Here is a 15,057-nt window from a genome sequence, read left to right as displayed (position 1 = left end):
TTAGTTTTGTTCTGGAAGAGAGCTCTTTCAGAAATGAGTTCTTTTTCATAGAATTTTACCTAGAATGAGCCTAAGGGAAGCATGATTTGCAAAAGAAGGAAATCATGTTAGAAGAGGGAGAGAAACTTCCTGGGGATTCTCAAAGCAACTAAGAAACTTCCATTTGCGGGTTAAAACAAACCAACTAACAACCAGCAATACTGTGGGCTTTTACTCAGACAAAAGGTTCACCAGCCTCCAGTTCATCTCTCTCAGGGACCACCTGGTGGAGTGCAGGGAACACAGGCACAGGAAACCAGAGACCTGCTGTCCTCACTTCCCCCTTGTGGGTACTTCCCCATTCGGCGGGAAGAGGCAGGAAGCCAGGGCCAAGGCCCTGACTTGAACTTCTCCCTTTGGAATTCCTTTCTCATTCTGGCCGAAACATAGAGAAATAAGGCTTTGAACATGTTCACAAATGCTTCCACTTGAAACTGGGTTCAAACCCAGAAGCGCCAGGGAGATGCGAACCTGGAAGATGAGTCGGTATGTGAGGATGCTTGCCTACCCCACACAGGGTTATTCACATTTTCACAGGCGTCAAGCCGCCTTTGCAGCTTGTTAAAAAGCAGGTTCTGACTCAGTAGGTCTGGGGGGAAGCCCGTGGCTCTGCGTTTCCGACAGTTCCAGGTCACGCTGATCCTGCCGGCCCTAAGAAATGCTTCCAGTTTGAAAGATGAAGTACAAGAATTTAGCCCAAGGAATCCTGAGTGAAGCAGTGAATGGTAGCGTAGAAGCTTAGGAACAGAGGTATTAGATGGTACCCTTGCTTAATTACATTTTGAGGCACATGTGTTATGATAGATAGTGTTTCTATATGCTTGTCTAAATAAAGTGTGTGTGTGTGAGGGGGGAGGGGGGTCTTATTTTAGGAAATTCTGAATTCAGAACCACTCTTTCAGCTTACCTCACCTAGTAAAACTCCAAGCTCATCAGACTTTCAATCATCAGGGTGAAACCTTGGCTGGCATTCCACATGTGGGATAGCTCCTAGCGGCCTTGGGAATGAGCCAGGCTTCCCAACCTTAGCATATGAAGGGACAATAAGCATTACAGTAACTTATGGTAACTTTTAAGGTGGGAGCCTGTCAAACAAGGGGCCTTAGACCATTAAGAGATGAGCCTAGCACAGGGGTGGGCAAACTTTTTGACTCGAGGGCCACAATGGGTTCTTAAACTGGACCGGAGGGCCGGAACAAAAGCATGGATGGAGTGTTTGTGTGAACTAATACATGTTAACACTGCTGCTGGTGAAGGAGCGGAGGGGAGAGCAAGAGAACCCTCCGCTCTTTCGGCTCCGCGGGTCGGATAGAACAGCCGAACGGGCCGTAGTTTGCCCACGGCTGGCCTAGCACTTTGATTGTTTTTTTAAAAGAAGCAATAGTAGCATTTTTAGCAGGATAATTCTCCACTTTAAGGACTGTCTCATGCAAGGGGTTTAGTAACGGAAATAAATACATTAGGCCCTCCCAGGCATCGTGGCAACTAAAACCACCACCACCATCACCACACACACACACACACACACACACACACACACACACACACTCCTAATTATATAATCCTATATAATAAACTAATATGCAAATTGACTGCCATGCCCTCACACAAGATGGCCACCCCCATGTGATCACAAGATGGCCACCACAAGATGGCTGGCAGGAGAGGGCAGTTGTGCGTGATCAGGCCAGCAGGGGAGGGAGGGCAGCTGGGGGGGGGGGCCAGGCCCACAGGGGAGGACAGTTAGGGGTGATCGGGCCTGGCAGTTGGGGGAAACCAGGCCTGCAGGGGAGGGCAGTTGGGGTGATGAGGCCGGCAGGGGAGCAGTTAGGTGTCGATCAGGTTGGCAGGGGAGTGGTTAGGGGGCAATCAGGCAGGCGAGCGGTTGGGAGCCAGCAGTCCCTGAGTGTGAGAGGGATGTCCCAGATTGGAGAGGGTGCAGGCTGGGCTGAGGGACACCCCCCAGTGCACAAATTTCATGCACCAGGCTTCTAGTAGTATAATAATTAGTACACATGATTATTTGGTACTGAATATAGCTAAGAAAATTGCCTTTTCTGTCAATTTGGGATTTTCAGGAAGCCAATAAGACTGAGATCAAAGTGGAGGTTTACTGAGGGGTCCACGGTGAAAAATAAAGAACGGGGAAAGAGGAGGGGGTCGGAAGAGCTTCAGCCATCCTCAGCCAGCCCAGCAGGGAGCTGCAGAGTGAAGGTGGCCTGTTGGAGGAATCGTGCTGGAGGCAGAACTGGCCCTGGTGTCCTCGCAGCTGCCACGCCCATTGGCCTGGGAACCAAGGCCGATGGGAAGGTGCTGGGGGCTGCCGGCCGATGGTGAAGGTCCTGGAAGCTGGTCAGCGAGTTCTAAGACCCGAGCAGCAGTGAATTTTCTTTCCAAGTCCTCACATCATTCCTTTTACATGGGGTTCATTCTTTCGTTACCAAATAGAATTGAGAATATATTTTTTTCTTTCAGTAGAGATGAAGCAGGAAGAGCTACTGAAAGCATATCATTGAATACTAGGTAAAATCCAACGTCTTCATTGCTTTTCTTTTCTTTCTTTTTTTTTTATAAAATAGCGTTGAAATAGCCCTGCAACAAAATGAAATCACAAACACATTTATTGACGACTGGAAAACCCTGGCGGAAGAAGAAGGCACCTTTGGGGACAAGACCGATACCCACCTGAAGGAGTACCAGTCCTTTACCGACCTCCATAACCTGATGGAGAAAATGGTCACCTGCGTCTCCTGGCACCCGAATATCTATGGTGAGACGGAAGAGACGGGGGTTCTCTTTGTGGTGACAGAGAAATAGTCGGGTGCTTTTATGTGGAAATTGAAAATTAGCTCCACTTCAATCGGAGAACTTCCGTTTGCTGAGTGCCAGGCACCTGCTCAGCGCTCTCTTCCCGCACCTCCCCTGGGCCGCGCGTCCTCCCACCTACTCTGGGTTACCCAGTGTGACCTCCACTTTACACCGAGAGGACAGAGCTCCACTCGGGGGAGTGGGGGCCTCAGGTCCCCGGCGGGGGCAACGCCGAATCTGGAGGTGACTGGAGGTTGGGTGGGATGCCCCAGGTTACCTTCATTCCCCGCACACTCTGCCTCTGATGACGGGACAGGATGGCGCTCCCCCCACCCCACCCCCAAGCTCCCAGCTGCCAAGGGAGATAGGAACGAGTGAAGGTGGAGCTTCGTTCTTCCTCCTCCCCGCTCCTCCCCCACACTGGCCCTTTCCTCACACACACAGAAACATTTTTTTTTCTTACTAAATCTTCAAAGTCCAGTGGTTATTTTATACTACGGGTCATCTCAGTTTGGACTGGGCACATTTTCAAGTGCGAAGGAAGCGACATGCGGTTGCCGGTAACCGTGTTAAACAGCGGGACTCTAAGAAAACGCTTGGGCTCCCGTAGAACATTTTTACTCACGTTTCCTCCAAAGGGAAATGAACAGTGACTCTGTACAAAAGCAAAACCTACAAAGACGTCACCACGTGCGGCTGCTGCAGACCTTCACTGTAACTGTGTTTCAATCAGGACTGATAGCTGTGTCGGTGGCCGTGCGGCTCTCCTTTGAAGAAAGAGTTTACTTTTCTGGTAAATTATTGCTGCAACCATCACTGATTCTGTTCTGGAGTTTCTCCGACCCCATACATCCTCAGGTAATGAAGGAGGGACGTCGCATGGTCTACAAGTTTCACATATTACTGTCACGTGTCTCTCTTAGCAGTTTCAATTGCAAAGTGCTTTATAATCACCAACGTTGTAAATCCTTATAAAGTCAGGCTTTTCTTCAATTCGGAATTTATGATCATTCAATTTGAGGAAAATGAAAATTTACACTTAGTTTATTGAGAAGGTTCATTTGAATAAATCAACACGTTATTGAAAAAAAAAAAAAAAGACTATAAGAGCCCTGGCCAGTGTGGCTAGGTTGGGACATCATCCCATGCACCACAGGGTCGTGGGTTTGATTCCCGGTCAGGGCACATACCCAGGTGGTGAATTCAATCCCCAGTTGGGGGTGTTGGGATGCAACCAATTGATGTTTCTCTCTCACATCCATGTTTCTCTCTCCCTCTCTCCCTCTTCCTTCCTCTCTCTCTAAAGTCAATAAAAACATCTCCTTGGGTGAGAGCTTAAAATAATAAAAAGAAAAGATTGTAAGAAGAGCATTCAAACAATTTTATTTTATTTATTTTTTTTTTGTTAATCCTTACCCGAGGATATTTTTCCACTGATTTTTAAAGAGAATGGGAGAAGGAGAGACAAAGAGAAATATTGATGTGAGAGAGATAATTGATTGGCTGCCCCCTTTATGACCAGGGACTGGAATAGAACCCGGGACCCTTTCCACAGGCTGATGCTCTAGCCACTGAGCCAAACTGGCTAGGGTTTAAAGTGCAAACTCTTTTATGAGCTTTATTTAAATACTAATTGTTCAAATGCAAATAGATTTTAGTTTCACACAAATTTCCTCAATTCCAAGGATCACCAGTAGGTGGTGGTGATGAGTAAAGATGAGTGTATAGTAGTGTGAGGGAGAGCAGTGATCCTAAAGAGAGTGCACAGCCCATCTCTAGGGACAGCTACTCTTCAGTTTTCATATTGGTGGTCTCACTTGTCAAGAGAATCCAGCAATTGGGAATTTTGTGTGAAATCTCCAACTTGTTGAATAGCTATTCTAAAACCAAACCAAAAGTACCCACTCAAACCAAACCAAAACACACAGCAACCCAAGTAAAACAAGGCTGAAGGCTGAGTTTGCCCCATACGGTACTATTTCCAATACCCGCTCAAGAAGAGTTCTGCTTAGGGGGAAGGCACTTTATAGGGTTAAATGAAGTTTTTTCAATGGACTTAAGTATAATAATAACTTGTTTCTATAAAGTATTGTATAATTAAGACTTTCCCTAATAAATATTAGCCTCCCCTTCTTCCTTCTTCCTGAATTCATCTGAATTAAGGCAGTTTTTTCTGTAATAGAGTCTAGATACTTTGATTATTATAGACTCAGAGATCAAAATGACAGCTCTCTAGGTATTTCTTATCAGCCTACTTACCACAAAAATGGTGCCATTCTCTTGGTGGGGTTTTCTGTCATTGTCCAGTGGTGTCAAACTACTTTCCACTGTGTGATATAGAATGTGCCTAAACATCAAGCAAATAGCAAGATAAAAGACTTCTCCTTTCCTCTATTTTAAATAATAGTTTTAAAGATACAAGCAAATAATTTCTTAAAGAAATAATGCAAATGATTTATTTTGTCTTTGTTCTAGTAAAAACTATAAGAGAGTATTACAATACTTTATTTTCAAAAATAGAGGTTTCTCTAGAATCCACAAAATACCAAATTAACCAAGATCATTCATCCCAATTCCAGTTGGCAATCTTTAACTCAATGATGGCAAACCAATGGGGTCTATAGTTGCGGTAGTTATGTTTGTAGAAGAGCAGTAACCATGCCAGTGTTTTGCTTGGTGGTAACCCAGCAGCACCAGTGCTACCTATGGTTGACATACCTATTCCTTCACACCAGTGTATTCCTTGCAGAGCTTCCTCCCTCCCCTACAAGCCCTTGAATTCGTTTACTTCCTGGGTCCTGTATTATTTTAAATTTTGAGATATCATCACTGGCAATACCTTCGTCTTCTCTTATGCAACGTATTTTATTTTTGCGTGCTTACTATGTGCCAGGCTGGATATACAGGAGGGAACAAAACAGGCAAATATCCTGCCTTCCCAGAACTTACTTTCCACACTTTTCGAAAACATTGATTTCACGTTCCTTTTGCTTGAGAAAACTTGTAAGATGTCCCAACAATGACCCATGGAGCATGGGGGAGGGTGGACCTGGTCCCCTTGAAAACATACCTGCTCTCATACATATGTCTAATGTCTGCAATAAAATTCAACAAAAGCAGCTTTAATTCAGAGGTAGAATTCTGGGAATGGACTCTGTGCATGTTCCTATGGGTGGCTATAAAATGGGACTTTTGACTGTCTTAATATTATTTTCTAGCCATTCCCTTAGTAGGTTTTCTCACTCTCTTGAATTTGTGGGATTCACTTTAGTTAATGCTGGAGAGCCCAGACGACATTTTCTGCTTCAAGTTCTGTCCGAGTAACCCTAATATTATTGCTGGAGGCTGCATCAATGGGCAGGTAAGTATGGACTTTTTTTTTTTTTAAGCTATTTATTAATTTAGACAGCATCCTGTAATACATTTTGATTGGTTGATTTTTTTTTTAACTTAAGAAGTCAATTGAGCAGAAGGAAGGCATGCCATTGTTGGCCAATCACCATGCCAGCAACTGGGGAATAAAGATGTGTTAGGGGGTTGGATGATGGGAATGTAAAAAAAAAAAAAAAAAAAAAAAGGAGAAGAAGAAGAAAAAAGAAAAAGCCTGCCTTCTGTAAGTAAGTAAGTAAACAAATAAATAAATAAATGTGGTGTCGGCACTGCAGGTGCCCACAGGGTAACCTAGTCATGATAATTGGGACAAAATCGGTCAAATCTATTTGTATCGCTGAGATAGAATCATGCATTATCCCAGATTTAACAGAAGAACAAAACCCACAAGCATTAATACCCACTGGTCAAGAGGCCTCTTGAAATTTCCTTAGATGTAGGAGTTAGGAAGTGATTCAGAGTTTAAACAGAAATTCACTGGAAAATACACATATATTATTGAATTTATGTGTGCAAAGTTTGATATCATGTTTGTTTGTTTTTTCCTTTGTTATCTAATTTATATAAAATTTAGGTCCTATCCTCCAATTGCCAGTTTCTCCAATAAAGAAAAACAAAACTCTTAAATGTATTTTTTAGTCAAAGTTTGAATTCACTGTGGTCCAGTGAATTTGAGCATTACGAGAGTATGTGATTCTTTTTTGGTATGGCTAGGAAAACTTCCTTGTCGTTGAAATTTAAATGTCTGCAAGTATCCGTGCCCATTTACCGAAACCAAAAGCATCCAGGAAAACAGCACTTCTCCCTGGGTTTTGTTCAACATTTCTCCCTGGGTTTTGTCTCTGATGACGACCCAGACTCATCCTCCAAGCCCTACAAATCCTGACATGCCTTGTTTTACTCATTAGGAAGGTTATACAATTTTGTTTTCGTTTTAGGGGTTGTTTTTTTAATAAAAGCAAATGATGAAAATAAAAGCACCCATAATTCTGTAATTCTGACATTTTGTTAACATTTTAGTGTACTGAAATGACTTTTAATCATTAAAAATTAATATAATTTAGTATTGCATATCTACTTCATTCTGATTTTTTCAAAAAACAACCATGCATGTATATGCAAATTTGGAGTTGGTCATAATATCCAATAGAATAAAATTCATCATTTCTTACACTTTTTGGACAATTGAGTATGTATAGTTAACTCTGGAGAACAAAACAGCTGAGTCTAAAACAAGTGTCCCACAATCATAGCACATTCCCGAAAACAGAAGGTGAACTCTTCCCAAAGTGGAGGGAGTGGCATGATGTTTACCTTGGATTTTAGAAAGTACTGGCATTTTTTAACACAAGCACAAAAATCAAAGTGTTGAAAATACTTTCATAGGGAAGAAGACATTCTTTTTTATATTAGCTTTAAAAGTTGCAGCCTTACCTAAGATGTAGGCTAAATTTGATTATCCTCCAAGGTGATTGATTTATCCAAGTGCTAACCAATGTGAATAGGTTTTAAAAAATTCTTTAATCCTGAAAATGTGTAATGACATCTATTTCTGCTTCAGATTATCCTGTGGGATATTACTGCACATGCTAGTCGCATCGAGCACGTTAAGACGGGCAGCAGCAGAAGTAAAAAAGCCACACTCAAGGTTAGTTTTTTACAACTTTTCCCCCATTCGGAAGTTTATTTAAAAATACTTCATAGCAGAGTTGCCAAGTTAAATAAAGACTCAGCGAGTGGTGGTGGGGGGTTGGGGGGCAGGTGTCTATTTCTCAAACCTTCACATCTGCTTTGAACATTGTTCTGAATCGCTTTCACATAGGCCCTTGATTAAAACACCGCAAAACCAGTGGCACCGTCTATCCCAGGCTGTTAAGTTCTTTTTTGTTGTTATTGTCATTAAATAAAATGAAGTGGCAGGTGAGTTTCCTAAAGTGATGTAGTTGAAGACCACGGTCTGTACGTTTGGACATTTCCCCACCTGGGCAAACATCCATTTTCTCACGCATAACATGAAGGGGGTAATAATATACTATGATTTTGTGAAGCTGTGGATTCTGCCAAGAAGGTAGGGGAATGCTTCCTGAGCTCCCAGCTTAGTACTTACCCACGGTTTGCACATCTCCGCCCCAGTTCTCTAACCTGGATATCAACAGGTCTCTCACCAACAAAGGGATGTGGCCTTGTATGCACACAAAGAAGTACTTTTTCAAAAATGGGACTTTGTTGATTCTTTAGGGAGTAGGTCAACAATTTTTGTTAAGTTTAGCGATAAAATCTTAGACTAAACTGAAGGGAAAAGTATATAATGTTAGTCCCTAAATATCCTATATAATAAAGAGGTAATATGCGCCCTGACCTGTTTGGCTCAGTGGATAGAGTGTCGGCCTGCGTACTCAAGGGTCCCAGGTTCGATTCCAGTCAAGGGCATGTACCTTGGTTGCGGGCAAATCCCCAGTGGGGGGTGTGCAGGAGGCAGCTGATCGATGTTTTTCTCTCATCGATGTTTCTAACTCTCTATCCCTCTCCCTTCCTCTCTGTAAAAAATCAATAAAATATATTTTTTAAAAAAAGAGATAATATGCAAATTAACTCTCACGCCTCACAAGATGGCTGCCTATGACCAGGCCAGCAGGGGGGTTAGTGAGGGACGACCAAACGACTGAACAAGCAGGCTGTGTAGGATGACCAGGCCGGCAGAGGGGCACTTGGGAGCAACCAGGCAAGCAGGGAGGCAGTTGGGGGTGACCAGGCCAGCAGGGAGGCCCGTTGGGAACAATTAGGCTGGCAGGAGGGGCAGTGAGGAGTGACTAGGCTGGCCAGGAGGACATTTGGGGGCAACCAGGTCAGCAGGGGGGGGGGGCAGCTAGGGGCGACCAGGCCAGCAGAGGGGGGCAGTTGAGGGCAATCAGGCTGGCAGGCAGGTGAGCGATTAGGAGCTAGTGGTCTAGGATTGTGAGAGGGATGTCTGACTACCAGTTTAGGCCCAATTGGACATCTGCCAAGGGGTCCCGGATTGGAGAGGGTGCAGGCCGGGCTGAGGGGAACCCCTACCCCTTGCATGAATTTCATGCACCAGGCCTCTAGTATGATATATAGAAACACTAGTTTCTGTTTTTCCATGAACTGGTATTTCTCCAAGTTATTAATTTTAATTGTTCTGATGAGTCAAGTATGAGTTCGTTCATCAGTGCTCTGAAGTTAGCACATAACTTTCTTTTAACAATTTTTCAGCCCATGTTTCTCCTTGAACCAGACGATAATAAAGAAGCAATGTATATCAGACACTGTGCAGTCTCCTCAATAGAAAATGGACATAGGAAAGTAATTACAGATATACACTGGCTGTCGGACACCTTTGAGGTGAGTCTCAATGGCTTCATGGTTTCCTTGTGCTGGATTGAAAATGTTTGGAAGGTTTTGTCCAAAGAGGAAGTTTCAAGTCAACAATCCATTTACATTTACTAGTACACTGTGAAATAACCAGGAAGTGGGCACCCAACAGTTGCATCACTGTTAACAGACCCATATCTGAGAGTAAGGCCAATGTTTCAACCTCCATGGTTTAAAAGCACTGAAAAATGTAGATGTTGTCAACGTTGACATAATATAATAGCAGAGAAGATGAGGATTTGATACATAAATATAAAGTGTAAATATTTTATAACCTTAGACTGAGGATTTAAAATTTGGAGCAGGGAACTCTGAAGATCTAAGACTAATTTAGGAATATGTAATTTTGCCAAGGCAGCCTTGAAGTGATTGAGCCCTGAGGCTGGGAGGCAAGAACTAGCTGTGCAGCAAGGGAGCCCAGCATTGGCATTGCAGTTTGGCTCTGCGGTTCCATACTTGACTCACAAAGAAATTTTTGTGGATTTGTAAACTAGTAAGATCCCCAAATGTCTTACTCAAGGACGCTAAAGGTCTACTGTGTACTTTGAAGGATTAACAAGTGAGATAATAAAGAACTAGAAGCCCAGTGCATGAATTCATGCACGGGTGGGGTCCCTTGAGGTGGCCTGTGGGGATCAGGCCAAAATCCACAGTCCAATGCTGCCTGCAGCTCCTACCTGCCGCTCCGACTCATCCCGGCCCCACTGCACCTGCCGCGGGCTCACGCCCAATCAGTCCCGTTCAGGAGAGGCTCGCCAGCCATGAGCCCTGCATCTGGTGCTCTCCCAAGGGGAGTGGCCTGCAGGATCGGGCCAAAACCAGCTCTCCAACATCCCCTGAGGGGTCCCAGATTGTGAGAGGGTGCAGGTCAGGCCAAGGGACCCCACTGGTGCACAATTGGGGCCAGGGAGGGACCGTGGGAGGGCTCCAGGGCGTGTCCAGCCCATCTCACTCGGTCCCAATCAGCTGGACCCCAGCAGCAAGCTAACCTGCCAATCGGAGCACCTGCCCCCTGGTGGTCAGTACACTTCATAGCGAGCAGTTGAGCAGCCTTAGCATATCATTAGCATGTTACTCTTTGATTGGTTAACAGTCAACTGGTCACCAGACTACCGGACACTTAGCATATTAGGCTTTTATTATATAGGATATGTGAAAAATTTGAGCTATGAAAGGTGATTAGCCCTTTAAGGTATTCAAATGGATCATTCAAAGCAGCAATACTTCGAAAAGTTAAAATGGACCAAAATAAATAGCCCAGATATAGTTTCTATTATATATAAAAGTTTAACATATGGTAATGGAGGTTACAACCCAAGAGAAGGAACTCCATTTCAACTCATACCATGCACACAAATTAATTCAGGTGACTATACATTTAAATAACAACAAGATCACAGGAAAATTACAACAAGTCAAAATACAATATCATATTTTTGGAATGGAGATAATTTTCTAAACTAATTTACATTGAAAGAAATCTAAAGCACACATGTAAATTTCTCAATCAACACTAATAAAAGAGAAAAATGGTAATTGGCGTACAAGCTACCCTTTTCATTGGCTAATCAGGGCTATATGCAAATTAACTGCCAACTGAGATGGCAGTTAACTGCCAACAAGATGGCGGTTAATTTGCATATGTAGGCACAATGCAGGGAGGCGAAAGGGAAAGCAGGAAGAAGCCCCCTGCCACTGACAGTGATCGGAAACCCAGGGGGGAGCTAAGAGCTGGGGCCGCCTTTGCCCTGCCCCCCAGCCATGATCGGAGAATCAGGTGCCTTTGCCGCCCTGGTCAGTGATAGCAGGAAGTAGGGGTGGAGCCAGCGATGGGAGCTGGGCACGGTTGAAGCTGGCAGTCCCAGGAGCTAGGGGTCCCTTGCCTGGGCCTAAAGCGAAGCCCACGATCATGGGGCCGCTGCAGCTGCGGGTCCCCGCTGCCCAGGCCGGACGCCTAGGCCAGAGGCGTCAGGCCTGGGCCAGGGGCCGATCCTGCAATTGGAGGGTGATGGGGGTCAACGCCTGAGGGCTCCCAGTATGTGAGAGGGGGTAGGCTGGGCTGAGGGACACTCCCCCCCACACACACACCCAGTGCACGAATTTCGTGCACCGGGCCCCTAGTTAAAACATAAAGAGCAAATAACAAAATGAAGGAAAATGTGTCCCAAATATGGTACATACAAAATTTCCTGGAAATAAGCAAAAAACATATACTGACTGAAGCACAATTAGTGTTTCAGTATAAAGATGAAAGTCATTTAGCCTTTCTAATATCAAAGAAGTTAATAATAGAGCAACAATAATACACAATTTGGGACCTCTTTAATTTTTGAATGAAAATTTTAAATAATACCTGAGGTTGGAAACAAGGAGATGGTGCAACCCACAAACTCCAACATTGTTGGTTCCAACATAAAACTTTTAGAATATAATTAATCAATGTGGTTCTTGAAGCATCCAAGTTTTCAAACTTTTGACCAGTAATTCATATGTTGGGAATTCACACAAAGAAATAATGCAATTGGTGTCTCAAGATACAAAATTGAGTGCACACCCTGACAAATCATGCTGAAGTGTATTCATAAAAAGAGATTGGAAAAAAAATACAAGGTGAATTATATTTAATTTTATAACCTATTTTCCAAACCTCCATGATATTTTTTAATAATCTACACTAATAAAAGAGAAATATGCAAATTGACCATCACTTCGAGACGCCCACCAGCCAATCAGGAGTGTCTATGCAAATTAACCTGCCAAAGATGGTGGGTTATTTTGCATACGCAGGCCCTGGGTCCTGGGGATAGGCATCCTTGGGCCCAGGCCACTCTGAGGCCGTAGGCCCGGAGCGGGCGGGGTCCCAGAACAACCCCTGGCCACTCCAGGCCTACGCTCACAGGCGCTGAGCAGCTGAGGGCAGGGCGGGAACATCTCTGGGACCCAGGCACTCTGAGCCGGTGTGCGCGCAAGCAGCCGGGGGCAGGGCAGGAACGTCCCCCTCAGCAAGCGAGCAGACGGCAGTCCCCCACAGCGAGCAAGCAGACAGCAGGGCCCTGCTTTCCCCTGTGGCAGTGGGCCAGAGAGCAAACAGCAGGTGCCTGTTTGCCCCTGGCCCCAGCAGCGAAGGGCAAGTAGGCCCCCACAGAGAGCAGACACCAGGGCCTGTGGTGGCATCAAGCAGGCAGGTCCACAGAGAGTAGAGAACCATGGGGAGCAGGCCTAAGCCATCAGTAGAACATTCCCTGAGGGCTCCCAGATTGGAGAGGGTGCAGGTTGGGCTGAGGGACCCACCCCCTGTGCATGAATTTCATGCATCGGGCCCCTAGTTAAAACATAAAACCCCCAGAGCCAGCACATCTCTGGAGTCTCACACTTTCTGCACCGGAGAAGCTCATTAGCAGGAGCGGCAGCGTGGGTTCTGGATTGTTTATCAGATGCGAGTGGAGAGTGGCAGCTGTCATGGAACCTGACCTGGGGCAGCCAGAGCAGCATCAGCCAGGTTTCCAGGGTCTGGCTCCTGTGATGCCAACAGGCCTTCCCAGGGCAGCACGTGCAGCCCTCCCCATCCCCGCCCCCTCCCTCACTGTTTATTTGCTGCTGGAACCCCATCTCCACTGTTTTGCTCAGCGATCCTACCAGGACCATAGAGAATTGGGGAATGTCATGTTTCCCTGTTGATTTGAGAGTGGCACCTTCACAGGTTGCCCCAAAATTTTTCACCTCATTTGAGAGCTTAAGTGGTTGGAATTTGGATCTTCCAGGGCCCTGGGGAGCATTAGCCCTTCTTGTAACCCTCTGTGTGCTAGCAGAGCTGGACCACGGTTACTCAGAAAGTATAGGTGCCTGCCGTAACCAGTTTGGCTCAGTGGATAGAGCGTCGGCCTGCGGACTGAAAGGTCCCGGGTTCAATTCCGGTCAAGGGCATGTACCTTGGTTGCGGGCACATCTCCAGTAGGAAGTGTGCAGGAGGCAACTGGTCGATGTTTCTCTCTCATCGATGTTTCTAACTCTCTATCTCTGTCCCTTCCTCTCTGTAAAAAATCAATAAAATATATATATATGTAAAAAAAAAAAAAAGAAAGTATAGGTGCTACGACATTGGCTGCATGCTGGATGGTGTGTACTTTAACACTCGATGGATTTTACCTGCTTACCAACCTCATGAAAGTGCCTGTGTTGGGTGCCACAAATAATAGTGAAAACAGAAAGAGCCTACATGTCTAATAATAGTGGGTAATGAAATTATGATATGTAAATTTGCAGTTTGAATCTGTATCTTATAAAACTATTAGCATGATTCATGAATACACTTTTATAAGATACAGTTTGCATCTGTATCTATAAAACTATCGGCATGATTCATGAGTACATTTGCAGTTTGAATCTGTATCTTATAAAACTATTAGCATGATTCATAAGCATTCGAGTTATAATCTCAGGCTAGAAATTTACATGCATGCTAATTAAAATGGCATAAAAATGTTTCTGTGAAAAAAGACTGGAAAGCATATGACAGAAATGCATTTGATTTTAAAACCTGTTTCCCAAATTTCTGTGATAGTATTATGCTCTTTTAATAAAAATTAAAATGAAGAAGAAAAATAAAAATATGTAAAAAGCTATGAGAAAACAGTCTTTGCTGTTCTAAGTACACAGATCTTACGTCCTGCATATTTTTTTTAAACCTAGATTAACAGAATGGGTTCTGTCTTTGAGAATCGAAGTGGGATATGCTGCCAACTGGTCACCTGTTCGGCAGATTGGTATGTCTCATCTAAAATGTTACCTACATTATGTCATACAACATATTCTTTTTTCTTAGATGTTTCTAAAATCATTGTTTTTTTCTGTTCCTTAAATAATCTTTACTGTAGTGATTAAACCTTATATAACTAAAAGAAAGAATTTTATAGATTATTGCTGGTTCAAATTTTTTTAAATTTTTATATATTTTTATTTATCTTTATTGTTGAAAGTAAAGTCCCCCCCCCCCTTTTTCTCCATTAGTTCCCTCTCTCTTACCCGCAGCCCCTCCCCAGGCCTTCACTGCACTGTTTTTATAGATACAAATATGTTGTAAAACAGAATTAATGAGGTTTCATGGTTAATACTGTTATATAACATTATCCAAAGTAATTCTGCTTCATCACATTCTTATATCTGTAAATTTGCAGTTTGCATTGTTTACATTCAATTTTATCTCACAGTTATGAAGAGTACAATGTTTAATTTGGAAAGCTTTTACAAAGAGAGTTTTAGGTTTTTATTGCAAATTTATAAAAATGCTTTTATAAACAATTTGGTAACCATGTTGAAGAATGCTTATTTTAAAAATTTCAGCTCCAATTTATAGAACTCAAAATTCATAATGAAATAGGAAATACGAAGAGTAATACTATTATCTAGCAGTTAAATTCTGGCAAAATG

General features: G+C 43.7%; 1 protein-coding gene across 1 annotated transcript in view; it reads left to right on the top strand.

Moving 5' to 3' along the window:
* Nucleotides 1-15,057, top strand: part of DNAI3 (dynein axonemal intermediate chain 3) — an 87,808-nt gene that overhangs the window by 32,805 nt on the left and 39,946 nt on the right. The window contains exons 9-14 of the mRNA XM_059689013.1: nt 2,619-2,809; nt 3,581-3,705; nt 6,119-6,208; nt 7,799-7,885; nt 9,472-9,600; nt 14,320-14,393. Coding sequence (XP_059544996.1) covers nt 2,619-2,809; nt 3,581-3,705; nt 6,119-6,208; nt 7,799-7,885; nt 9,472-9,600; nt 14,320-14,393 — 696 coding nt within the window. The remainder of the gene's footprint in view (nt 1-2,618; nt 2,810-3,580; nt 3,706-6,118; nt 6,209-7,798; nt 7,886-9,471; nt 9,601-14,319; nt 14,394-15,057) is intronic.

The sequence above is a fragment of the Myotis daubentonii genome, chromosome 3 (genome assembly GCF_963259705.1).
Source record: "Myotis daubentonii chromosome 3, mMyoDau2.1, whole genome shotgun sequence".
Classification (NCBI taxonomy): domain Eukaryota; kingdom Metazoa; phylum Chordata; class Mammalia; order Chiroptera; family Vespertilionidae; genus Myotis; species Myotis daubentonii.
Note: the sequence above shows the minus strand (reverse complement) of the source record. Positions and strands in the feature narration are given on the sequence as shown.